This window comes from Hippopotamus amphibius, chromosome 12, assembly GCF_030028045.1.
Source record: "Hippopotamus amphibius kiboko isolate mHipAmp2 chromosome 12, mHipAmp2.hap2, whole genome shotgun sequence".
Lineage (NCBI taxonomy): Eukaryota > Metazoa > Chordata > Mammalia > Artiodactyla > Hippopotamidae > Hippopotamus > Hippopotamus amphibius.
In genome coordinates this window covers 89073289-89101248 of record NC_080197.1, presented here as the reverse complement: position 1 = coordinate 89101248, position 27960 = coordinate 89073289, and the positions used below count along the sequence as shown (strand labels likewise).

Here is a 27960-nt window from a genome sequence, read left to right as displayed (position 1 = left end):
GGGATTGGGACTACAGACTATGCCCCCAATTGACAGGATGCTGCAATGTCAATGCCAGGCTTGAGATTAGTCTCCAATAATCAGATCCTGGCTCTTGGCACAAGAATACATATTCCTCCCAACCTACACAGTTTCCTCACTTGCTGAAGCAGGAAGGTGGTTTTACAAGGGATTGAGGAAAGGATTATCTCTAGTACTTCACTTTTGCTGGCTGTCCGAAATATAACTGTTGCACCCTAAAAACAGTTCTAAAAAATGACCGAGAAGCCTTGTCAGAGTCCAGCATTAAAGCAGCCAAATGCTCTCTGTACAGTTCTTCAAGTGGAAGAGAAATTAGCAATAAATATTCAGCACTGTTATCACTGATTGTTCAAAACACCCAATGTGGGTGGTGGTGACAGCCCCATTTCAGAGATGAGGACACTGGGGCTCAGGGTAATTAAATAATGTAGAGAAAAGTAGGAACAGTAGAAATTGCCAAACTTGCTTTTAGAAGTGTTTATTTCTTTTTTTTTTTCTTAAGTGAGCAAAAAACACCAACAGCAAAAGGACAAAAGCAGACCTACTTTTTCAAATTAGCTGTGTCAGCAGATTCTGTTCATTTTTATTTATGGTTCCCAATCGGTTAAAAAAAATTTTTTTCATTTGCATAAGGTCATCTAGGATCAATAACAACGTGATCTAGTTTAAGAACACGAAAAGGGAGAGTATTGTAGACTAAGTACTATTCACTAGGACAGATCTTTTTTGGGTAGGTGGGTCACCTCAGAGGAAGCTCTTAAAATGCTCTTCCCCCACTCCCCAACTCCACCTCCTCCACCAATGTCTTGTATAGCTCAGTAAAAAGCAAAGTTTCCTAAACAACTGAAAACAAAACAAACTCCAAACTCACAGCAGAGTGAATGAAGAAGGCCCATGAGAAAAGGCAGCCCAGCCTATGTCCTCCCCTGCGAGAGCAAACACCTCCGTGTACGGTGCAGGAAGTGCCCACCAAGCCCCCTAAAGCAAACTGGCTGTCAGGAAGAGAAAGAACTGCATTAGAAGAAAAGGTCTCAGGACTGTGTAGAACCTCCTCTCTCTTCCACTATGTGGAAAGCAGCAAGACACTCTTTCTAAAAGAACATTGCTGAACTATGTAACCCTTGGGCACACCCATGGAAAAGGAGCCAAGACTGCCTTCCCCTTCGATGGTGAGAAAGGGGGCCAGTCCCCTCTGAACGCCCCAGGACGATTCCAGGGATATCGTCCAGCCCCGAACCTGCTCACCTTCTAGGATCTTCATCTTTGGGCTGCAATTGTTAGCTGGAATTTTCTTAAACTTCTTCACAGATCAATTTAAATGTTTCTAAGAGGGATTCTTCTGAAAACGTTAATCATGTCCCCAAAGGAAAACCAAACACATTCTATAAATACGCTTCATCTTCCTACAGAAATTTAGTCCCACTGTTGACTTTTTCCCTAAAGGGGAGGGTCAGGGGGACCTCTTCCTTTGCAGGGTGCAATATAAAAGGCCAAGTAAGCAAGAAACAGAAACAAAAGTGAGGGACATTGTTTGGTTGCTTGGTCTAGGGAGGAGAGGTGACGTGGAGGTCACTGTTGTGACATGTTGCCTCGAAATATAAACCACACAAAAGAACAACTTCTTTTCCTATTTTCCAAGACAGAGACAGTGCTGCAGGGCCAAACCTTACCCAGAGCTGCCTGCCTGACGGTGCACACAGCTCCTCTGGGCTATTCTACGAGTAACAGGTATTCCTTCAGAGAAGCTGGCAGTGGAAGGCCCTTCACTGCATCTGGCAGATACTGGAGTCCCAGGCTTCGGCGCACAGCATAGCGAGAGAGTGTTTTTAGGGTCCCTGGGGCTGAGCACAGAATGGTCAGTTTTTCACACAGCTGCTGGTCTTTGGCCACTTCTCGTGGCATGGTGCCATTTTTCCTTAATTCAAAGTGTCCAACAGCTCTGTGGAGGAGCTCAAAGCAAGAGTCCTCTTTCTCCGTTCCAAGTCCCCTGACTAGCAGAGCCACCAGGCGGGAGATGGGCGTCTGGCCTTTTAGATTGATGACTCTGACCTCTGCACCATAATCAAGAAGGATGCTGACACTTTCAAGATTTCCCTTCATGGCAGCCCAGCTGAGGGGGGTGTCATTGTTGTAATCCAGGGCGTTGACAGAGGCCCCGCTCTCTAGGAGGGCCCGCACACACTCAGCATTGTTCTTAAAAGCTGCCCAGTGAAGTGGGGTGTCTCGGTTGCCATCCAGTGCATTGGGGTTTGCACCATACTCCAACAGGACTTCCACACAAGCCTCATCTTTCTCAGCTGCATAGTGGAGAGCTGTTCGGTTATAACCATCCAGGGCATTCACCTGTAAAGAGGGAGCAACTACGTTACAGTGTATAGATGACTGAGAGGATGACAGGTGGGTAAAGAAGCTTGCGTGTGTCTATCCACTGCCTTCACTACGTAACGTTCTGAACGTGAGGCTCAACAAGCAGTTCCCGGGCAGTTGTGGGGATCAGGATGGAGATACAACAGGAGCTGAGGGACAAATAGGAAAACAACTGTCCCCAAACAACCAACACTCTGTTATGCCCATTGATTAGCTGACCTGCATTATCTAGGATTTTGCTGCTATGTACTTATTTATTATTCACTAGGACCTCTACTACAGAATAAGGGGAAAGAAAGAGATGAAGTCTAAGTCCTTGTAACTACTCTGAAAGACATTTATTGGAAAGCGGCTTAAATATACTGGCCAGAGTAAAGGTTTTGGATTATTTTACTTATCCTGGTTCACTCTGTATCCTGTGGCTAACTGCAACCAGACTGAAAAATAACGAGGTCAAGGTTCTGCCCATGTAGCTCTGCTGTGTTCTTTAACCATACGGAGAAGCGCAAAATTGTTAATCCAAGTCAGCCCCCTGCAGACACAATGCTGTGGGGTCATAAGAGAGCGTGGAGGAAAGTGCGCAAATCTTCCAGTGCTGGAAGAGCAGCTGGCTTGCTAAAACTCAGCATCACCTATAATTTTTGAAGGCTACAGAGACTTCAAACCACAGGTTTAAAGAGCAAATTATCTTCTCCCATAAAATGCACTGAAAAAACCCCCCTGAAATATTTAACTGAATTCAACCTTCTATTTAGCTAAAAACTGCCTCCCTCTACCCCACCCCGGGATATTTTCACTTCCATCATTAATATTAATCACTGGCTTTCACTTCAGGGTCACTCACAAAAGTTATGGGATAGTTTATGACAAGTAGAGAACAACGTGGTTGTGTGCAGGTGGGGATGCTGGGGGCTGGAGCAGGCTTACCGACCAGCGTGTCGGAGGCCTGCACACCAGCTTCATGGCATATCTGATTCAAATGAGTGCCTCAGCATGTGCACTTGAAGATGCCTCACACGTTGTCAAAACTGCTACTTTATTTATTCAGCAGGCACTTACTTAGGAATTACTGCATGCCAGTGTTCTAAACAGCTTGCAACCTTATGAAGAAGACAGCATTATCATCCTCATTTTACAGATGGGGAAACTGAGGCAAAGAAAGGTTAAGTAACTTGTTCAAGGTCACACAGGTGAAAGTGACAGAGCTGGAATTCAAAGCCATGAAGTATGGCTCCAGACTATTCTTTTAACCATTCATTATACTATGCTGCTTCTTGTTAATGTCAGTAAAAATTAATCTATGTTTTTTTATGTTAAGATGCATTTGAAAGAAGACAGGAACCAGATATGCTAAGACAGAAAAAAAATTAGTGGGCAGAAAGAACACACGTAGCTCAATCCCAAGGAAGGGACTGCCTAATGATTTAGGGACAGAGGTATTAGAAGTGCACATCTGATAGCAGGTCTCAAGTGGTTTAGACTGAATCAGGATTGAGGGGCCTGGAGAGTCAACAGGCAATCAAAGGATTAAATGGAAATATAAACAACCCCAGAAGGAAGGCTGGGAGATTAACGGGAGATAAAAAGTCCTTCTTGGTGGAGGCTTGGACAGTGTAAGGAAGAAAGGCAAAGGAATGGAATACTTTGGATGATTTACCATTACATTTTGTTTTAATATTGGCCATGCCAATGTTACCATGAACTAGAAGGTGGGAAGAAATAGGAGAAGAGACAAGAAATTTTAAGAAAGTGTGAAGCTCAAGTTTTAGTGAATCACCGATGTGACAGTGTCAAAAACACTACCTCAGCTCCCTTCTCCAGCAGCAACTCCACGCAGTCAGCATCGGACACCATGCAGGCACAGTGCAGGGGCTTCAGTGTGCCGTGGGTACAGTTCACATCTGCTCCCTACGGGCAGAAGGAAACTTCCATCAGTGTGTTCAGCTCTGGCTCACCACACAGGACAAGACTCAGAACAAGGTCTGGTGGGGGAAAGGGTTCTAACTCTCACTGTACTATAAACATACTACCAGCCCCAGTTTCTATTACTATTAATTAAAGGATATTATAAACCAATATCCAGATCAAGAGAATACACTGAAGATGAATGAAAGGAACTGTCGATTCCTTAGAACAAGTCGTTGAGTTTCTCCACAAGCTAGCCTGCCAGATGGTCATCTGGATATCACTGAGGACATAACCTTATATGTAAAAGCAGTGCAACCTTATCATCAGGCCAGAAGGCTGGAAAAGCAATCAACTTTCTATGGCTACCATGCTCTGAAAAAGTAAGGAAAGTGAGTCTTTCAGACTGAAGCCAAGGGAACTGGCATGCTCTTTCTGCCATCTGACAGATAACCATCATTAATAGTAAGGTCATGTTATCTCTGTTTATAAACATCGTCAAAGTAGTCTCTTAGTATCAGCATTCTCTGCCACCTAGCCCCCATCGGTACTTCTATTTCAAATCTGGTAAAGGAGATGGAGATACCACAATCAGACCAAAGTCACAGAATGACTCAGCAGCAGAGCTAGAATTAGCACGTGACAAAGTTTCTACTGCTGAGTCTTCTGATACCACTTTTCCCGAGAACAAGCTTATGCTGTATGACTTTTTCTTCTCACAGCTGTGCCACAAAATTCTAAGCAGCTACAGAACTCTAGGCTGTAAACAAGGATTCTAAAGTTGTTAAAGAGAATGTACAGAAGTAACCATCTGGATGCATTCTCTAGTGATCAAAAAAATTACCCTGCAACTTCTCTTCAACAGGAATAATATACAGAAAAAGGCATCAAAGCCCTTCTAGGATACTAGTCATTTAACAGAATTACTGAATAGTAGTGGTTAGATATCAGATAGTTAAAGTGTTTTCTTAAGTCAAAAATTACCATGCATTTTAGGGGTTGATATTCTCTACAGAACTGTAAGTGGTAGCTGCTGTTAAGATAGAAGGCCAGTGATATCTCTCCATGTAATTATTATAAAGGATGTGAAAACCACTTATGCTTTGCTTGCCTCCTTCCTCCCTTAGAACATGTGTCAGAGATCCCATGTGCACCATATCCAGACAGAGATTTTACAAAGAACACAAGACTAGGTTTATCTAGAACATAATTCCTGAAGAAAAATATATGCACGAAGTGAAAGGCAGAAGGGAAGAGAAGCAAAACATCTTAATGGTCAACTTAACACATTTTAGAAAAATGCAAAAACTCCCATGTGATCTTGTACTGAGTCAGAGCTGCAAATCTGTGATCCATTAGGGATTCCCCAGGAACCTTCCCACTTCACCTCCCCAAGGACTCTCGCGTCAGCACAGCACACTCACCCCTCTGATGAGGTCCTCTACATTGTCATGTGGGAAGGAGCGAATGGCAGCGATTGTTCGGATTAAGCGCTCTGAGAGAGAGTATTTGCTCTGAATGCTCTGCATAATATACCACATGCTGGAACTCATCAAGGCTCAGAGTACGTTCACATGCTCCAAACTGCCTGAAACACAGATGTTTTAGGCATACACAATATCACTGAGCACACCCGTCCTTAGGGTTAGAGGTTCTCTGAGGCCTTCCCACTACTAAAACCAGATTTCAAAGAGATCAAATAATTCATTATTATCATTTTTTTCTGAATCATAGGAAGCGGATTATAATAGTTGCTGAGGGAGCTGGGTAAACCAGGATGCAAATGTTCTGACCCTTGAAACCTCAGTTCCACTCTCTGACCTAGTCTAGCACAAGGTTTCCCCAAGAGGCTCCAAGCTCCCCACGGAGCTCTGTGTGGTTTAAAAAAGACTAGGCAAGGAAAGGGATTCTTTTAAAGGCGAAAGGTGCCACAGAACATTCTTTTCCTCCTCTGAATTAGGCGGTCTTTATTATCCGCACCCCCTTTAGATTGCTTGTTACATTTGGCCTTGCAATATAGTTATCTTCATATTGTTTTTCCATCTAAACTGTAATCAATTGGAAGGCAAAGTCCTTTTCTTTTACTTTTTGGCCCATATAAGGCCAGCCACAGAGTCTCACAAAAAGTAGGTATTTAATAAATACTGGTTGATTGACTGACTAACGGACCTGTAAGAAGAGACGGAACAAATACTTCTATGTTAATAATGACAAGGCATCTGTGAAATAGTTTTAAATGTTTTCAGCAAAGAAAAAAATGGGAAGTTTTTGAGGTAAGATTCTAAAATGAAGGAATGCCAAACTATAATTACTCTGGGTTCATCTATATAAAATTAGAAAAAAATTTCAAAGTTCACACCAATGACACATGCTTGCAGCTGTAGGAAAACAAGCATATTTAAAAGTGAAAAATAAATTTAAAAATTTAATAATTGGCCATTTGGGATAACTGAGAAGTACACTTGAGTTCTGCGCTTAAAGAAGAAAATAATGCAATATACTTAAATTCAACTATGGTAAAAGTTTTGGCTGTATAAGAGCCATTTATCAGTTGGGGAACATTTAGGATTACAGCAAAGGTGGAGCATTTCTATGAAAAAGCATATATCAAACTGTAGAGAAAATATGGTATGCTGTACCGGCTTTCTAGGTATAACTGTTTAGAAATCCATGTTCTTATCAAACTGTAAGCTCCATGGGGGTATAGTGTTATTTTTAATTGTGCTTGGCACATGGCAGGTTCTCAATAAATATTTGTTGAACCAATGTAAAGCTTTATTACTTTGGATCCTAAAACAATTCAAGACTTGCAGTAATTAAGCATCTTATGCATACGATGATTACTAAGGGAAAAATCCTAAAATTATCTTGGTTATTTCATACTATGTAATTTTTGCCTTTTGTGAAAAGTTGTAATACATACAATTGTAATACATTCAATATAAGGGGATACACAATGTATCCCCTTACACATTACATAATATACTATAGACTCTAATAGTTTCCATTTTGCTAATCAGTAGCCATTTATCTGTTTAAAATATATACAGTACTCATTAATGGAATGCAAGTTAAAAATATTCAATTCATAGGTATCAATGACAAACTGGGTATTCTACCCTATTTTATTAAGAATAAATAAGCTTACACACTTGTTTATATGTCACTCTGAAATTTTCTAAATGCGATGTTTTACTCCAACAGCCACGAAACTCCTCAGAGACAAGGGTTTGTATCTTACACTTCTTTTTTGCAAGGAAAGAGGGAAAAAAAGGCATAGATGCATTTGAGTCAGTGATTCCAAGAACAGGGGCAGAAAACAGCATCCAAAGTGGAAGGCTTAGACCGAAGCGGTTCTGTTAACCATTTCTGGGTCATGATAATCTGAAAAAAAAAGAAAAAGAAAAAAAGAAAAAAAGAAAAAAAAAACTAGACCCTGCAATCATTTTCGGAGCGCTCTTGGACTCCAGGCTAAGAACTCGTAACTCAGAATATGACTACTGGTCCTCTGCTGCTGCCTCGAAGCTCCTGCTTAAGAGTGTAACTTCGGGGCACATGCACAACATCCACTGTCAGCAAGGGTCAAGGAAATCTAAACTCGACCTGTCTCCGAGCAGCAGCCTGTGCGCGGTTTAACCCCAAGTGGCCCCTTTCCTCTGCTGGAGCTGAAAGCCCTCTCTCTCCCGTTTTCTTTCACTTCGGGTCCAGAGATAATACCAAGGTGGTGGTGGTGGTTTTCACTGCGAGGCTAGAAGCAGAGTAGGAGAGAGGCGACATTCAACAGCTCTGGTGCTACTCAGGCCCCGGCGGGGAGGCGCCCCCGGCCAGGTGCGCCCCCGCCCCACCGCACCTGCTAGGGAGGGCTCGCGGCAGCTTGGTCTCGCCAAGTCTACGGGGCGGAGAGCAGCTGCACGAAATGCGAAGACCTGTGGTGTCCCTTTCCGCACGGGCTCCTGAGAGACCGCAGCAATCCCAGCAGGTCTCCCGGGGCCGGGACTGAAACGGGGTCGCGAAAGCTGCCGGGGGAGCCCCAAAGGCGGAGCAACCCCGGCCCTGATCTCCCCAAGGCCCGGAACGAGGTCCCAGCCTCGAGGGCTGCCGACCCCGAGCGGGGAGTGGAGGGAGCGTTACTGGGCGTGGTGCCCCGGGTTAGGGAAGCTGGCTGCAGACATCCCCGCAGCGGGGCAACACTCACCGAACCGCCGGGCTGACCTGGGTGGTGAAAGCTGCTGTCAAGGCGTGACCCGGAAGCAGAAGTTGTCTCCCGCGGGCCGCTCTGTTTACAGGATGGGCGGCTAGCATGGGCGCCTGCGCACCGACAAGTGTCCGAAGACGGAACGCGCACGCGCAGACTTGTGAAGCCGCCTCGGTCCAACCCAGGCTTAGTGAGCCGGTTTACTTTCTAGCCCCGCCAGAGGCTTTTGCGCAGGCGCAATGTGGCGCTCTCGGCCGCAGCTCGGGGCTTGGTCCGCGGCAGTGGTAGGCAGAGACCTCACCCCTCCGCGAGCTGCTGGGCCAACTCCGTGGGGCCTTACCTGTGTGGACCAGGCCTGCAATCATCCGAGCCCTCAGCTGCCTCTCACTGTCTCCGTCTGATATCGGACCTGAACACCCAAATCCCAGATTATTCCCAGACTCGCCACTCTGATTCGGTTGGTTAGGAGAATGAACTGTTATAAGTCTCTTTGGCAAATAAAAGAGACTTCCAGCATTTTTCATAACATTGGAACGCATCTATGTTCCTCGGAACCCTTCTGGATATTGTCCACCCTCCCTCAAAGGAAACTAGTTATATATCAAAAATAAGCATGCAAGATGAGTACTGGCGCACATGTTGAGGGCTGAAAACAGATGTACATGCTGACATTAACCTTTCCCAACCAGAGAGATGCTGACACCTCTGAGTGATGATTTTTCCATGCAAAGCATAAACATTTAGAAGCCAGCAGCACGTAGTGATGCATACAAAGAGTAAAGCAGCCCACACAGGTAGACTGTTAAGTGCTGTAACCTATCCTTCAGCCTGTTTAACGAAGAGTGCCCCAGCACCCACTCCCCAAAGCTTGCTCGGAGCGACAAAATCTAACCAATTTGAGAGTAAAGCAGGGCCCAGACAATTATTGTATGTCAGTGAGGGAATGGCGAACTGGAAAAGTGCAGTGAGCCTCCTCTGAGTTCCAAACTCAAAGGATTTTTCCATGCAGGAATGTGTCCCCCACCTCCCAGCACTCTGCTTTGGTGAGATGGTTCAATTTTTCAAAAAGAAGCTGAAATCTAGATTTTAAAAAACTGAATTCTACCAAATTGCAAATGTTGGCAGTATTTGTTTTCAAGAAATAAATTTTTAAAACAGACAACATTCAATTTGCAAGCTGCCAATCCCAGACTCTGGATTAAAGGCTGCTTTGGTCATTGGCAGCTCTGTGGAAGAGGGGCTTAGTGGCAGCCCTCTGACTGGGAGGGAGTCTGGAGTTGAAACTGTAGCTACATACTAACTACAATGTTTTTAATTCATATATTTACTTCAGAAAGTTTGAAGGAAACTGAGATTATGTGAAGGCTAGAGTTCTCCACTCTACCCCCAAGTAAGACATTTGACCAAATTCAGTGAATGGAAACAGCTCCATTCTGTGTCCATTGCTTCTAAAGTAGAAATTTGGATTAGGGCCCTAAGAATGTTAAACTTCCAAACACAAGGGGAAGAGATGTATGTGTTGGTGCTAATCCAAAATGGGGGAGTTCGTTGTGTGAACCTATCCTTCCTGGCCACAAGCAGGCAATATCACAGAAAAAATCAAGCCACCGACATGTCTTTTCTAATTTCTCAAACTCCCATCCCTGTGTCCAGAATTGTGTGACTCACATGAATAACCCAATGGCATATTCTACATCGAAGCCCCTTCAATCCTACTTGGCTGAGATGAGAGGCAGAGATGTAATACATTCCATCCCATCATGCTGTGGGCCCAGACTTGTTAAGTTTCTCTCTCCAGATCCAGTAAGGTGATGCTCTGCTTGGCACCACCCAGAGCTTTCTCAAAGCAGAGCAAAGCTTCACATAGCTCACCTATTGAGGGGTAGTGCCTGACTCTAAGGCCTTCATCTTTTTAAGTCTAGCTCTAGGGGGTCCACCATTCTTTCTCAGAAAACCCACTGCACAAAAGGAGGTCCCCACCTGTTCACAGCAAAAATGATAGAGACAAAGGACCTAGCAAATAAAATTACTGCACCTGAAGGGTGGCATCCATCCCTTCTCAGAGGTTCTATGCCTTGGCAGCTCTCGTTCAATGTTATGTGCCAACCAGAGTGGTAGAAAGAGAAGCTGGAGTGCGGAAAACCTAGGTTTTTGTCCTGGCTCTAAGATCGATAATTATTCCATTTCTTTGGGCATCAGTTTTCTCATTTGTAAAGTGAGTGTGTTGGCTGAAATAACCTCTAAATATCCTTTTACTTCTATAAATTCTGAAGCTACCTAATTCCTAAGCAAAAAAATCCTGCTTCCAAAATTTTTACCCCCTAGTCCAAATAAGATCAGCTTTATGGCTATTGTAATACTTTTATATGAATGGGACCCATGAAGACTTAATTATAACATGGTAAAGTCCATGTAGTTTTTGTTCCATTTTTGCTTTTTCTGGTACCTCCTTTCCAAAGCAGGGTAAAGACAGTGCTGATTCCCAGCTTCAATTTTTAAGTGTTCTTTGTATTATGAAAGTGTGCAAGCACACCAAAAAACTAGACAGAATAGTATGATGAACTCTTTATATTATTACCTATGTTTAACACATTAACATTTTGTCAGATATTTTAAATGTATTTTTTGTTTGTTTCTTTGTTGTTTCAGGTTTTGAAAAAAACCACTCAGACAATATCCATAGTTCCCCAGAAATTTTTTCTGAGGTTTGACTTGACATAAGTTTTCAAAGACCTGGACTATCTCATGTTTATTTATCCATTTTTTCCTTGAAAAAAGATGAATCTGCCCCCACCCCCCACCCCCATCGTGGTCTCATCCCTCAAAATTTCTTGGTTGCTAAATGCTGAGGTATATAAATTCTGGGAAACTCCCAGCATCTTAGAAATTAAGGATGCTTAGTCTTCCAGGAAGTGAAAAATAGCGCAGCCCATACATATTATTTTACAGAGTCTCTGAGAATCCACTGCAAAACCAAAGACAGTTTCAGATCCATTTATTCATATATTCAGCAAACAATTATTGGGCACCTACTTTGTTCCAGGCTCTAAACTCATCAGTGCAGGGAAGACATAGATGAAGAGAAACATTTCCTTATTATCAAGGATTGGGAGACAGATTTGCAAACAGTCAATTGCATTTAAAGATCACTATTTCAACAAAATTTTTAAGTACACAGTCAATGTTGAAGAACAGTTTTGCTTCATGGTGAGATCAAGAGAGTGTAGAGAGGACTTCCCAGATGGCGCAGTGGTTAAGAATCCGCCTGCCAATGCAGGGGACGTGGGTTTGGTGCCTGGTCCGGGAAGATTCCACATGCGGCGGAGCAATGAAGCCTGTGCACCACAACTATTGAGCCTGTGCTCTAGAGCCAGCAAGCCACAACTACTGAGCCCATGTGCCACAGCTACTGAAGCCCGCGCGCCTAGACCCTGTGCTCCGCAACAAGAGAAGCCACCACACAGAGAAGCCACCTCACTGAGGAGCCCACGCACCACAAGGAAGAGTAGCTCCTGCTTTCCATAACTAGAGAAAGCCTGCACACAGCAACGAAGACCCAAAGCAGCCAAAAAAAAAAAAAAAAAAAAAAAGAGAGAGAGAGAGCATGTAGAGAGAGAGGGTCTGTGAAGAGGTTTCTCGTGGAGAAATGTGTTTGTTTTGTTGAGATCCTACTCCATCCCCACCCAGAGGGAGAGGCAGTGCTGCTGCTGCATCCCTCTCAAGCCTAAAGAGGAGCTCTGTGGGACCAGAGCGCTTGGAAATTGTTTCCCGTAGTTGTAAAACACAGAGAATTGCACTGACTCTTGCATATACATTAACGAAGGCAGTGGCCACAAAACAGAGGTGGCTGCATTGGGATACACCAGCACACCCAGAGTCGGTAGGGATGACAAATGTGCAAATGTTTTCCTGGACCCACCGTGGGCCACATAGAAGACAGTCAGCATGAGGTTGCCTCTGGTCTATTCAAAAGACTTGTCTAGAGGGGTACAGGGACCCAGTGACCAGAAGCTAGAGGTGAACACAGGAATCCTAGAACCCACAGAGGTTGCTGCAGGCAACCACCTGTGTCTATCTAGGCCAGAGGGACTCAAGTGAGAAGTCCCCGATGATGGGAAACTCCAAAGAACCTCTAAAAGCACCTTACAAGGAAAAGAGTAACAATCTGCCAGACCCAGGTATTACAGACCCATCTTATCAAAACAGAACTGCCCTATCCCCTTGGCTGTCCTGCCTCCTCCCACTTTTACACCGCAGATCAAATAGCAGTTAACTAGTGGAGGAGGAGGTAATTTGAGAAGAAAGCTGAAGGCAGGCAGCCACCAACCACAGGAGACCTTCAATGGGGGAGGGGAGGAGAGGGCTTAGACCTACACCTTAGATGAAGACTGAAGTATCTGAGTACCATCTTGGACTGGAAACATTCCAGTTACTACTTAGACTCTTTTTTTGACTTAAATGACTGTTAATTATCAAAGAGTAAACCAAAAAGTCAGAGAATCTGCCCAACTTTTCATTCAGGGGCATGGGAAAATTATCCCCTCCCAATAAATATTTTTAACAGATAGTAAAACACAAAAAGTAAAGTGGTATTTTGATCATATCCCATGAATCTTGCATTTAGCATCCTAACTCCATCTGTATATATTTCAGTTTGTTATTTATGAACTTCATGCTTTGATTACAAGTGATTCCGAGTTTTTTTTTTAAATATGTTGTGTCTTTCACAATACTTTTATTTTTTCTTCTCTCCCTTGCTAGTTCTAGTCCTGTTTTAAAGAAGTGTTCATTAGATGGTGTTGATTGACAGTACAACTAGTGTTCCTATTTTCAGACCTTGGCATAAACTTGAACTAGAAACTTGATAATGATGTTTTGCTTGTAATGATTGCTGCTATCACTGTTCAACATGTATTAGTATCCAGTCTCCGTGGATAGATGCCATCAAGCTGTCCCAGGTTTCAGAGCTGGGTGTCTTGCTCCTTGAGCACTGTGGCAACCTAACAGCCCTGGGCTTTTGTACAACTCCTTTTTGGAGTGACAAACTCCTTTTTTTCACCAATTGGCTCCAAACCCTTTCCTGATTTTGAGTGCAGTCCTCTAGGGTGACAATTCTTGGAGGAGAGGAATTCTGCCCTGCAATCTCTCTAAGTGGTAACATGAAGCATTTTGCAAGGGTTTTCTGGCTTCTGGCCAAAACTCATCAATTATTCTTCTGTCTAAAAAGCCCTCATCCTTCTTCAGGGGCTGCTTGACTAATATTGATGAAAAAGTTTTCCTTACGCCCTTCCTAGAGAAAGGTGACTTAAATAAGAAGTGATTCCTTCTAAAGATCTTTCCCCATCACCAAAGAGAAAGAACCAAAAGGAAGTTTGAGTCCCTAAAAGTCAAGGATCTGTCAAAAATAACGTAGAGTGAAAAAATAAGATCCAAGTGTCAGGCTAGCTGGGAAAAATAGCTTTCTTTCATTAGTATAATAGTGCATTTTCTCTATTTTGAATTTCTTTAATTTTTAGGGTTATCACTTGTAGCATATTCCTTAATTTAGAAACAATGAAATATCCATGCAAATACCACAGGGACTACGGTTCCAGTTCTGACAGTAGCTCTAGTTATTCATACCTTACCTGTCTAAGCAAGTTACATTATCTAAGTCTCAGTTTACTGATGACTTTGCAAGAGGATCAGAGTAACAACACCTAGCCCAACAGTTAATTTCACAAAACTTAGATTATATTTGTGAAACCCGGTTTTGTAAACTGTATAAATGTTGGTTCTTATCTATGTCATTGTTGTATTTGTTCAAGGAGGTTACCAAATGTCTGGTCCTCTCAGTTACACTGTAAAGGACTCCAAGGCAGGCACTTAGATTTCCTGAACTCACCTCTCCCTGTAGCCCAGTCCCAAACACACAGTAGGTATTGATAAATGCAAACTGAACTGAACTAAGGTGAACTGACTTCTCAAAGACAGCAATAGCAAAATGCCACTATGTACTGGTCCCTGATCTTGAGAAAGAAGTCAGTGGCACATTTACAAGGAAAGTTGAAAGAGGGCTTTGGACACAGAGCAAAGAAAAAGAAAAAAATAAAAGTTCAAGGAAATATAATGTAAACCTCATGAAATTTTTTATACACTTAAACTTTGTCCTAGAGAAAGTAGTTCAGTGAAGAAAAGAACAGTATTAATGTGCAGCAGGGGTAGTCTCCCAAGACATGTCATCAGGATTAAACAAGGACTTCTTTCAGAATTGCTTAGAGGCAGACATGCTCTCAGTATTCAAACTGCTCTTTTTCTTTTTCCTTTTAAATTTCCCCAAGGCTGGGGAAATTTATGAATCACTATTTTTTTTTAATTAGCTTTTCATCAATATTTTACTATTTTTTTGGCCCTACCAATAGTTACCCATATTTTCCACTATCAGAATAAATTTGCTAATTTTGAGACTTTATAAAGAAAGACTGCCTGAGGGATTTTGATAAAAAGTTACTGTAAAAATACAAATGACAATGTTAATGACAATATTTAAATCACATATACATGCATGATACTATCTTTTCAAGATTGTGGGCAGTTAAATTTCCTAGCAAACCAAGACTGGAGTAGACCAAGTCTAGCAGGAGAGTTTTTAAGATTGTTCAGGGGATGGAAATTAACAGAGGAAATGCCCACTTGCCTGGTTTCAGTGGGTTGTTCAAACTGATCTGGAGAGTCCTACTAGCAAGGAAATGATTGGATTCTCTGGATCAATTTTAGGAGCTTGAGAAGCAAGTTATGGTTGATCTCATAATTATGTGCTTGCTTCAGGCCTGTGCTACCTCTAGTAGGAGTGTATCTCCCCCTAGAGGGGAAATAGAGCATTTGTCCTTCAGCCTTCTTGCTCAGAGTTTAATTAATTAGGTTTTTTCCCCTTCCTTCCTTCCTTCTATCCATTCATTCAACAAATACTTATTTAATCTTATTATTTTTCTGTTATGATAGTGCTGAAGATCCAGCTGAAAATAATATCAGCACGATACCTGTCTCCAGGGAAATTATAGTTTAGTGTGAGAAATGAACATTAAGGAATCACCTGAATGCCTAAATAATCACAATAGTGATAAGTTATATAAAGAAAAAGTGTGGAAGATATTATGACCTTTCAACAGAAGACCTCAATCAGACTGGGGGGTCAAGGAAAATTTCCCAGAGACCTGGAAGATAAACGGATATAGCCAGATCAAAGGTGTGGAGGAGGTGAAGGGAGTGGACCTTCCAGATAATGGGAAAGAGTAGTCAAAGACTTCAAGAGGGAAAGAGCTGAGGAAGTTTGAAGAAGAGAAAGAGGCTGGGGCATAAGTTGAGGCTAGAAAGGTAGGGATACTCCAGATCAGGCAGGGTCTTGGGGGACATGTGAAGGATTCTAAACTTTATCCCAAAAGAATAGGAAGCTATCAATAGGTTTAATGCAAGTGACATGATCACAGCTGTGTTTTTAAAGGATTGCGCTGACTTTCTGATGAAGAAAGGATTGTAGAAGGGGCAGAGTAAGGAGTAAGACAGGGAAAACAGCAATTAAGAGATATGGGTAATTAAGGGGACTTGAACTAGGGTTGTGGCCACAGAGAGGGAGAGAAGTGGGTTCATTTGAAGTATTTTAAGGTCAGTATTGATAGAACTTGGTGACTGACTACAAGCTGGATTGGAGGAGTTACAGATTTCCAAGAATGAGTCCTAGATTTTTGCTGTGAGTTCCTGGATGAATGGAGGGGCCATTTACAGAGATAGGAACTGGAGAATAAGCAGGTGTGTGTAGTGTGTTTGTGTGGGGGGGCTTTGGAGGAATCTGATCAAAGATTGTCAGCCACAGTGTTTAGCACTACACACTGGAAGTGAAAAAGTGGAGCCAATATACAGGATCTTTGTCTGCATGAAACTTCTGGCTAATAGAGGATAATGATACCATTATTAGATTACTTCAATATAATGTAGCTATGCAAGAATGACAATGTCCCGGGGGAGCCCAGAAAAGAGGCAGCTTAGCACAACCCGGGGGTTCAGAGATTTTCAGAAGAGATAATAACTGAATAAAGTCTTGAAAGATTAGAAGGAGTAAATAAGGTAAAGAAAGGTGGGAGTTTTTCCTCAGGAAATAGAAGTAATAACTTATTTAGACCAGTCATTCTTCTGAAAACAATTAAAATAATGGATAGAATGTTTTTAAAAAATCTCCCTAAAAGTATCCAAGATGGTTTCAAATGGGGTTTTTAAAAGACATATAATGTTTTATTTTATTTTTTTATTAAAAAATATTTATTTGGTTGTGCCAGGTCTTCGCTATGGCAGGCCGGCTCCTTAGTTGCGGCATGCGAACTCTTAGTTGCGGCACGCATGTGGGGTCTAGTTCCCTGACCAGGGATCGAACCTGGGGCCCCTGCATTGGGAGCGAGGAGTCTTAACCACTGTGCCACCAGGGAAGTCCCAATTTTATTTTATTTTTAATTGGAGAATAGTTGACTTACAATATTATATGAGTTCCAGGTGTACAACATAGTGATTCAATATTTTCATAGATTATACTCCACTTAACGTGATTATAGAATATTGGTTATATTCCCTGTGCTGTACAATATATCCTTGTAGCTTATTTATTTTATACATAGTAGTTTATACCTCTTGATCTCCTACCCCTATCTTGTCTCTGCCCCCTTCCGTATCCTCATTGGTTTGTTTTTTATATCTTTGAGTTAAAGGCTTATAATCTCAATTCTATTCCAAAGCACAGAAGAAGGACAACTTCAAAAATTCTTTAAAGAAATAAATACAACATTGAAACCAGAATCTGATAAAGATTGTACTAAAGGAAACACTACAGACCAATCTCGTTTATGAATATTGGTGCAAATATCCTAAATAAAACATTAGCAAATGGAATCAAACAGCATGAAGTGTCATGACCAAGTGTAAACTGTTTAAGAATACAAAGATGGCTCAATGTTAGAAAATACATTAATATATTTAATAATGTTATTATATATAAGAAGAAAAGATCTTGCAATTATCTCCATAGTCCTGGAAAAATATTTGAGAAAATTCAAGATGTATTCCTAGGAAAAATAACTTTCAAAATAGGAATAGAAGACTATTTTCTTAATATTACAAAGTATATTGCTTACCAATATCTATCTCACTTTTTTCATAGGAAAACACCGGCAGCATCCCTACTAATGTCTAAAACAAAAGGCTATCCACACTGCTGTAACATCTAACATGGTGTTGGAGGTATTTGCCACAGTATTGTTACAAAGAAAGCAATTAAATGTATGAGAATTGTAGATAACCTGATGGTGTGTATAGAAAGTAAATCAATGGGAAAACTACTGAAAACAAAAAGATGATTCAGTAAGGTAGTAGAATATAAAAGCAATTTACAGAAGTCAGTAGGCTCAGAGAAACAAGGAAGAACCAGTGAGAAGATAACATAGCAGAGAATACCCACATCCCATTTAATAGCAACCATAATTACAAAACTCCTAGGAATAAAGTTGAGAAGAAATATGTAAAAATCTATGAGAAAAATTTTATGCTACTCCCCAAAGACACAAAAGTGGACTTGAGCAAATGAAAGACATACTTTAAGTGAATTTGTAAATGTAATATAATTCCAATAAAAATTTCAACAAGATTTTTGTTTGTTTTTTAGTTAGACAAATTGATTCTTATGCTTACATGGAAAAATAAACAAGAACTTCTAGGGAAACCCCCAAAAAAAGAGCAATGAGGAGAGGCCAGCCTTACTAGACATTTAAAATAGTATAAAGCCTTCATAATTAAAATGGTGTAAAACTGGTGCATGAATAGACAGACACTAGTGGAACATAATATAAAGCCTAGGCATCACTCCAATACATAAAGAAATTTATTATATGATAAGGACGTTCCAAAATAATGGAAAAATGGACTCAAATAAATGCTGTTGAGACAACTAGGTATCATTTGGAAAAAGATAAACTTGTATCTATAGCTTATAGTGCACACTAAGATAAACTCCAAATGAGTCAGTTAATTAAACATAACAAAAATGGAAACCATACAAGTTATAGAAGAAAACATGCATAGATCTCTGTATAATATACCCATGGGGGTAGTGGGGAAAGCATTTATGTGATTCAAAATCTAGAATCAATAAAAGACATAAATTCTATTACATACAACTTTTAAAAATTACATGGCCCAAATACTGTAAGTAAGACCAAAGACAAAGAATTCACTGGACAGAATATTCACAGCTCTACCACAGGAAAAAGCTAATCTCCCTAATATATAAACATCTTCTAGAAATAAAAAGACATAAGTCCAGTAGAAAAATGAGCACAAGACATGAACAGATAGTTTGAAAAGGTTCATGCAAGTGGCCCTTAAAATAGTAAAAAAACACTCAACTCATTCAAGAAAGAAAAATAAATTACATTACATTGAGAAAGACTTTCTTGCTGTGTTGGCAAAAATCCAAATGTTTGAGAGAACGATTTGTGGCCAAAGCTCTGGGGAAGGAGCCACTGATATGCTCCTGGCAGCAGTGCAGAATGATATAGCCCTTTAGGAGGCGAATTTTGTGTATTTTTTAATTAATTTTTTATTGGAGTATAGTTGAGTTACAATGTTGTGTTAGGTTCTGCTGTATACCAAAGTGAATCAGTTGTGTATATATATATATATATATATATATATATATATATATATCTCCACTCTTTTTTTGTTCAGATTCTTTTCCCATACAGGTTATTACAAAGTATTGAATAGAGTTCCTTGTACTATACAGCTGGTCCTTATTATCTATTTTATAGGGAATTTTGTATTATCTAGCAGAATTACCTCTAACCCAGCATTCACCCTCTAACACAGCTATCACATTTTCTAGAAATCTATACTAAAAGTACATTTGCAGAAACTTGAAATAATACGTGCACAAGGTTAGTCATTGTGGCATTATTTTTAACAGAAAAAAAAAACCCCCAAAAAACAAAAACCTAGAAATATCCCAGATACTGTCAACAGTGGGCAGTTGAATAGTTAAACGATGGCACATAGTGGAATACTATGAAGCTGTAAACATAATAAGGAATATTTTTGTATGTTGCTATAGAATAATTGTCACATTTATGTGAGGCAAGGTGCAGAACAAGTTATATGGTAGCTACAGTTTGAACAAAAATGAAACATTAGAAAGATAATCCAGAAGCCAATGAAAATAGTTACTTATAGGAGGTGATGGGGGGACTGGGATCAGGGGATAGGAGTGGAAGGCAGACTCCTCTGAATGTACTTTTAATGCATGTTTGACTTTAGAATCATGTAATTATTTTACATATTCTAAAAGTAAATTAAACCAAAAAGAAACAAAAAGGGCAAGCCCTAAAATTGAAAACAAACAAAACAAACCTAAATGTGTATGATATTGGCAACAAAACCAAAAAGAAAGATTTATTTCAAATGATTTTTGAACACAGGACTTTGTCCTTCAGTGGCATATATTCTAAGAACGAAACAAACTGCAAAGAACTCTTAAAACTTCATTCTGTAGTTTTATGGTTAGTACTAATACTGGTATTGTGAAACTGTTTTGTGTATGTTATAGGATAAAGCAAATAAGTTCAGTGTAAGAAGTAATAAAAATGTAACATTAAGTATGTTAAAAATTTAGTGGACTTCCCTGGTGGCGCATTGGTTAAGAATCCCCCTGCCAACGCAGGGGACATGAGTTCAATCCCTGGTCTGGGAAGATCCCACATGCCGTGGAGTAACTAAGCCGGCATGCCACAAGTACTAAGCCTGTGCGCCTAGAGCCCTTGCTCCGCAACAGCAGAAACCACTGCAACGAGAAGCCTGCGCATTGCAATGAAGCGAAGCCCCTGCTCACCACAACTAGAGACAGCCCGAGTATGGCAACAAGGACCCAACTCAGCCAAAATAAATAAATAAATTTATATAAAAAATTGTGTTTTAATTAAATTTAAATTAAATCCACAAGATGCAAGTATTCTGAAGAAGCCAATAAGCTCACTGAAGAATACGAACAAGCTGAGTGATGTGGAGTTTGGGAAGGATCTCTAAGTCAGGAAACACAGAGGACTGTTTTTCAGTGGGCCAAGTATGATGATTCTTCAGACAACATCTTTGAAGCTGATGACATATAGTACCTTGGCTCTGTAGACTGTTGTAGGTTGTTCTTAATCCTAAGCATTACACAATTGGAAGGGACCAGATGCTTGGAAGATAGGGAATATCATTATCTATGAAGAAAATCATTTTAAGTCACAGACAATTAAAGACATTTAAATATTTTGGCTTCTAGTCAAGGGAAATGTGATGAGAACATTTTTTTCACAGATGCCTAGAAGGTCTCTGTGTAAAAAAAGTGTCATACTGCAGACATATCTGGACTACAAGTAATAATGCGTGTTTGAGTGTGAGAGAGCTTTTACAAGATACCTGTTCAGAAAAGAAATAGGGACACACATTACAGAACTTCATCAGTGGGTCTGATGGAATTTTGACAGAAGGGGAAGATCCAAGAAGGCCTAAGAACACGTATTTTCTCTACTTAAAAGAATGAAGGCCTTTATCTAAAGTGCTACCATTTTCTGGGCAACTAGATTGCTAACTATTCACTGAAAATGAAGTTTAAGGTTCAGAAAACAAGATTCAGAAATTACTCTTGGAAATATTTCATAAAGTCAATTTTTTTCTTTTGCATTTTTATGGAATTCTTTTTTTTTTTTTTTTTTTTTTTTGCTTGGGATGAAGAAAAGGAGCAGGCTAATGACAGGCGCACTTTAGGCTGCATTGTAGAAATGTTCCCCAAATTATGGATTGTGTTGGTTGTTTTAAATGTCAACTGTGGAAAATATTCAGACTCAGGCTTTGGGCACTGCTTTGAAGGTCTTGTTTTCAGAGAAATTGATAGCAAATATACCAGAAAGTGGGCCCACGTATGAAATCCATCCAAACAGACAAGAAATAGTATCATTGTTTAATGCATCTGAAAGAATTTCTACAACTATGAAAGAATTAGAAAACTTCAGAAACTTGTTGCAAAATATCCATTAAAGAAATGAGTTGAAATATGTCTGTTTCTGGAATGGAGGCCAAAGAGTGAAACAGCAATGAAAGTTTGAAGTCAAACCTTATATTTAAAGCTATTTTTTATTAGAGGAAAACTATATTGTTTAAATAAACAGTTTCATTTTGTAACTGTGTTGAGTTTAAATATGTATAATATTATCGTGAGTCAAAGTAATACTTTGATAATTTGGTGCAAATTTTAAAGTTTAATGTTGAGTAAAATAAGGATTATAAAATTTTAAAAATGAATAAAATTTAAAATTTTCACAGGGGAAATATAGCAAATAAGAAAAGATTAGAGATCTTGAAGACATAGAAATAGAAACTATTCGAAATGAAACAGAGGGAAAAAAAGATTGAAAAAAGAAAGGATCAGAGCAAAAGTGATCTGTGAGACATATCAAGCAGTTTAACATACATGTAACTGAAGTTTCAGAAGAGCTGGCGGAAACACAAATATTTAAAGAAATAATGGCTAAAAAATTCCAAGTTTGAATGATCAATGAAATCTAGGCATAATAAGCGTAAAGAAAACCATGCCAAGGCACATCACAGTCACACTGCTAAAAATCAAGGATAAAGAAAATATTCTAAAAGCAGCCAGATATAAAAGACAAATTGCATATAAAGCAGGGATTCAATAAAAAAGAGAAAAAAAAAAAAAGCGGGGATTGGCAGACTATGGCCATGAGTCAAATCTGGCTCACCTCTTGTTTCTGTAAATAAAGTTTAGTTGGAATACAGCCACATGATTCATTTATGTATTTGCTATGGCTACTTCTGTGCTGCCTTGCAGAGTTGAGTAGTTTCAACAGGGAGTATATGCCTTGCAAAACCTAAAAGACTACCTGAACCTTTACAGGAAAGTTTACCATACCCCACCACAGAAAAACAAAGAAAATAATGACAGCAGATTTCTTATAAAAGCTGTGCAAAGCAGAAGACAAGGTCAACCCAGAATTTTTTACCCAGCAAAAGTATCTTCTGCACATGAAGATGAAATAAAGACCATTTTAAACAAAGAAAAGATGAAATGTTAAAGGAAGTTCTTCAGGTAGAAAAAATAACATGAAAATTTGGATCAACACAAAGGAACAGAGAGTGCAAAAGATGATAAATACTAGGTAAAATATTATAAAATATTTTTCTCAAATTTTATTTCTTAAAAAGAGAAATGATTAAAGTAAAAATAATTAAAGTGCAGTTGGGATTTTAGCTTATGTAGAAGTAATATGTGTGACAACAAAAGTACAAAGGACACAAGGGAGGAAATGAGAGTATGTCTTTGTATGGTTCTTACACTGTGACAAGATAAGAGTGTATGTTGTAAACTCTTGAATTGCACTGTCCAATACAGTAGCCATTCGCCACATATGGCTATTAAAATTAAAATTAGAAAAAATTAAAAACTCAGTTCCCTAGTCATACTAGCTATACTTCAATTCTTAAATAGTCATATGTGGCTAGCGGTTACCATACTACAATGCAAATATAGAATTCCATCTTCACAGAAAATTCTATTGGAAAGAACTGCCCTAAAGCAATAAAAACAAAACAAAATAAAGAGAAAAGAAGAGGAAGAACTAAAAACCCAAAAGCCAAGGTAAAAAAAATCATCTTTAAATTCACTTAGTCCAAACACTATTTACAATAGCCAGGACATGGAAGCAACCTAAATGCCCATCAACAGATGAATGGATAAAGAAGATTTGGCATATATATACAATGGAATATTATTCAGCCATAAAAAGGAATGAAATGGAGCTATATGTAATGAGGTGGATAAACCTAGAGTCTGTCATACAGAGTGAACTAAGCCAGAAAGAGAAAAACAAATACTGTATGCTAACTCATATATACGGAATCTAAAAAAAAAAAAAAAATGGTACTGATGAACCCAGTGACAAGGCAAGAATAAGGATGCAGATGCAGAGAGTGGACTGGAAGACACAGGGTTGGGGGGGGCAGGGGGCAAAGGGGAAGCTGGGATGAAGTGAGAGAGTAGCATAGACATATATACACTACAAACTGTAAAATAGAGAGCTAGTGGGAAGTTGCTGTATAACAAAGGGAGATCAACTTGATGATGGGTGATGCCTTAGGGGACCAGGACAGGGAGAGCAGGAGGGAGTCGCTGGAGGGAGGGGATATGGGGATATGTGTATAAATACAGCTGATTCACTTTGGTCTACCTCAGAAGCTGGTACAAGAGTGTAAAGCAATTATATTCCAATAAAGAGCTTAAAAAAAATTCCCTTAGTTTAAACATTGGAATGGAAATAAGAAAAAAGAAACCAAGAACAGATGAGACAAATAGAAAACAAAATAGCAAGATGATAGATGGAAATCCAATCTTATTAATAATTATAATAAGCATAAATAACATCCCAATTAAAGGATAGAGATGGTCAGTTTGGATAAAAAGTAAGACTCAAGTACATTCTGCCCATAGGAAACCTACTTGAAATATAAAGGCACAGATATGACAAAAGAAAAAAAATAGAAAATATATACCATGCAAACATTTTAAAAAAAAAAAGCTGAAATGGCTCCACGAACATCAGACTAAGTAACTTTTACAGCAATGGATATTACTAGGAATAAAGAAAGGCCATTTCATAATGATAAAGTGGTCAATTCAGCAAAAGGACATAACAATCCTACATTGTTAAACACATAAAGAAAAGAACTTCAAAATATAGGAAGCAAAACCCATTAGAAATGAGAAATATATAAACCCACAAATTTGGTTTAAATCCAAATTATTAATAGTAAGTGCATTAAATGCACTAGATAAAAGACAAAGTCTGCCAAAATGGACAAAATGTAAAACAAAACAAAATTTGACTTTATGCTATCTGTCAGAAATACACTTAAGACTTTGGAAGTTGAAAGATAAATGGAAAAGGAGATATTATGCACCCCATTTAAAAGAAAGCTGGTGTAGCTATATTAATATCAGTCAAAATTTAAGGCAAAAAGCATTATTCGTGAACAAGAAAACTGCCCAATAATGAAAACCGTTCAATTCACCAGGAAAATATGACAATTTAAAAATTTAAATTACACTTACAACATAGCACTAGAATATATAAAGCAAAAATTATCAGAACTATAACAAATTTAACAGAAGGATAAATTCACAACATAGTGGTAGATTATAAAAACCTCTTCTTAGTAATATGTAATTTGTATAGAAAAAATCACTTAGGATATAAAAATTTTTAATAAACATTTTATAAATTTGTTCTAAATTTTGTGCTAATGGATGTCTCTAAACCTTGCATCCAACAAATGCAAAACACATACTCTTCCATGATGCATATACGTAACAATTGCAAACAACTTGTCTATTGGGTGAATTTCAACAATTTCCAAAGGTTGATATTGAACAGGAAGGGTTCTTCAACTACAATGGATTTAAGCTATTAATAACAAAAAGATAACCAGAAAATTCTCATGTTTGGAAATTAAGAAATATTCGTTCATTCAACAAATATTTAATGCATGCATACGATGAGCCAGGCACTGTCTAGACACTTGGGATTACTATATTGGAGAGAAATTTATAATTACAAATTTGACAATACCAGATGTTGGAGAGAATGTGGAGTAATGAGAACTTTTACCCTGCTGGTGGAATGTAAATTATTATAACCACTTTTGAAAACAATTTGATATTTTCTAATAGAGCTGAACTCATACGTTATGATTCAGCAAGTCTGTCTGTATATATAAACTTTAGAAAGACTTGTTCTGTGCACTGTAAGATATTTACTAGAATATCCAATCATTCAGCATTGCTAGTAATAGCCTAAATTTTAAAACAACTGAAATGTCCATCAACAGCAGAATATTGCAGTAGAATACAGATAAATACGTCGCAGTATATTCCTGCAGTGGACTACAGTGGAAAAATAAATGTGAACAAAGCACAGGTATCCCCAAAACACTGATGACTTTTACAAATATAATGTTGTGAAAAAGCAGCAAGACACAAAATGATAAATTGTATAGTTCCATTCACATAAAGTTCAAATGAATAGATCCATTGTGATTCCATCCCTACAATGTTCAAAAACAGGCAAAATTACACTATATTGTTTAGCAATGTATAAGTATGTGACAATCTGTAAAGAAAAGCAAGACAATTATTACTGTGGCAATCAAGACAGCGGTCACCCACAGGAGGGAGAGGGTTTTGACTCCAGCATAGCAGTGAGGGACACTGGGGAGGGGAGGAAAGGTGATTGCAATACTCTTGACCTGGGTAGAGTGATTATACATCTATTGCCTTTATTCATTAAATTGTACATGTATGTTTATTTACTTTTATATATTTGTGTTATATTTCACAGTTAATAAAGGTCCAAAAGAAAAGGAAAGGGGGAAAAAGGTGAGAAAGAGACAGCATGAATAAAGGTAGGGAGGCATGAAAGTGTGCTGGGTGTATGTGCATTTAGAAGGCAAACAGTGAGGCAGAAAGCGGTGGGAAAATTGAGGCTGGAAGCTATGGGAAACTTATGGAATATTTTAAGCTGGGTTGTTAAAAGGCTTAAATCTGAATTTTAGGTAGATTCTTCTAAATGCTGTGAGGAGAGGGATGCACAGGGAGGAGAGAGGGGAGGGGCAGAAGAAAGGCTGAAGTGGAACTGTCACATTCCTCCAGGCATGAGATAACCATGGCCTAAAGGATGGCATTGCCTGTAGAAAAGGGGAGGAGGAAATGGATTAGAGAAGGGTCTGTGGGATCAGAGATTCCAGCAAATCTTCCTATTTTGAAAAATATGCAATCACTTCAGGACTCTTTCAGCTTTGGGTTTGTGGTTCAAATGTGGGCAATGGGGTGCCGAAATATCACAGAGCTGGTCTCAAGGGTAAATAAATCTATTTCTTTCCAAGCTAAACTCAGACAAGTAAGACTCTCCCAGTTTTCAAGTCCTCCTGGAAAGGAAATTCAAATTCCTTCCTCTCACATATCCAGCACTCTCAAGAAGTCCTTTAAGAAATCTTGCTTAAATGTTTTATCCTATCACTTGTCCTCACAGGATGCTGCCCTTTATCCTCTGCTGGTTTGTTTCAGAGTTTAAAATCTATTGAGAATCTCCTTCTAGCTTTTCCTTCTCTCTCATCTTTGTTGAATATTTCCTTTCTTCCCTTAGACCTTAGGCTCATATTATATAGCCCTGGTATCACCTCCATGCTCCATCTCCATCTCCTTAGAATCTGTCTCCTTAATCACTCTTTTTAGGAAAAGAATGTCCCCGAAACACTAATAAAAATCCACAAGTATGAAGCAGAGAGGCCTTATATCCCAGAGAACTCATCATAATTGAAACACCAGCGATTTCAATGTTCTAATAACGTAAAATTGTGGGCAGTTTATTGTCTTTCACACCTGCAAGTGTCTCAGTTGGTACTCATTGTTCTGCTGAGCAGCAAAAGCCACTAATGTCCTTGGTAAGAGGGAACTGATTTTTAATAATACATGAAGCAACTGGAAGGGTGTGTGATACAGTGATGGATGAGCTGGGGTGAATAGGAGATTAGATACATGACTCAGGATCACCCTCTGAGGGGAACTGAGTCCCAGTGTAATGCATTTGATCTGGGCAATTACCAGTGAAATTGCCCTCTGTTTCTTAGAGACCCAGATAACACTGTTGTGAACAGCAAGTTCTTATTGAAATTGTCACACTAAGGTTGTTTAAAGACTAACCTCAATTCCTGGAATACTGTTTTTCTGATCCAGGTTTGATGTTTGGTTTTTAATTTGATTTTACTATCCTGGAAAAACTGACCTTTATGTCTCCTTTGTTATATATTTGATCAACGGGAAGAGTTTGTTTTGGTTTGGTTTTAAAACAGAAGTAGGGAAGGCATAAGAAAAGGACAAAAAGGCCTCAATTTTATTACAGTATAAAGTACCCCAGGCTAACATTACACTAAATTATTAGTCTATCAGCTCAGGAACTCTAAGGGAAGAAAAACACTAACTTTACAGCACAGTAACCTTTCTATTCACAATATTCCTTCTCAGTTAGCCATCAATCTTATAACTAGTAGCAGGGTATTTTTTTTTCGAGCCTGACTCTAGTAGAATAAGAGTATAAATCAGGAGTTCTTCTCTGTGACATACAGGATGGGGATACAGGCTTGGCATCATCCCATTCTCAAACATTTGAGGGAAAGGGAGAGCATGCAGTTCTCTGACCTTGAGGTTGGACTAAAACTTGGCCCCGATCTTTGAGACTCTGATGGGGATACTGGTGGAATATGCCACTGGGGGTTCCAGTGGGTGGCTAGGTGATAATTATATCAAAGCTACAAGCATGTTTTTGTTTTGCAAACAAAACAAAAGCCCCCCC

General features: G+C 39.3%; 1 protein-coding gene and 1 pseudogene across 8 annotated transcripts; one reads left to right on the top strand and one right to left on the bottom strand.

Annotated features, from left to right (window-relative positions):
* Positions 1–483: 483 nt before the first annotated feature.
* On the bottom strand, positions 484–8616 carry ASB8 (ankyrin repeat and SOCS box containing 8). 8 transcript variants are annotated; one of them, XM_057703504.1, is made up of 6 exons: positions 8489–8588; positions 7897–8041; positions 7446–7538; positions 5718–5881; positions 4192–4296; positions 484–2364 (listed from the first exon to the last, which is right to left on the bottom strand). In XM_057703504.1, exons 4-6 carry the CDS (start codon positions 5844–5846, stop codon positions 1732–1734), a joined length of 867 nt encoding a protein of 288 aa, XP_057559487.1. In that variant the 5' UTR covers positions 5847–5881; positions 7446–7538; positions 7897–8041; positions 8489–8588; the 3' UTR covers positions 484–1731. The 8 variants fall into 8 exon arrangements, with proteins under 8 accessions (XP_057559487.1, XP_057559489.1, XP_057559485.1 ...); XM_057703506.1 differs by having other exon boundaries at positions 5718–5877; XM_057703502.1 differs by lacking the exon at positions 7446–7538.
* Positions 8594–21577, top strand: LOC130834108 (ERO1-like protein alpha; annotated as a pseudogene).
* Positions 21578–27960: the final 6383 nt, after the last annotated feature.

What these genes read in the sequence shown, in the direction of transcription:
- ASB8 (XM_057703508.1), bottom strand. Translation starts at nt 5,846, where the DNA reads ATGAGTTCCAGCATGTGGTATATTATGCAGAGCATTCAGAGCAAATAC. An exon ending in TAGAGGACCTCATCAGAGGG is followed by an intron (nt 4,297 to 5,717) that starts GTGAGTGTGCTG and finishes TTCTGCCCGTAG; the next exon opens with GGAGCAGATGTGAACTGTAC. An exon ending in TGCTGGAGAAGGGAGCTGAG is followed by an intron (nt 2,365 to 4,191) that starts GTAGTGTTTTTG and finishes CCCTCTTTACAG; the next exon opens with GTGAATGCCCTGGATGGTTA.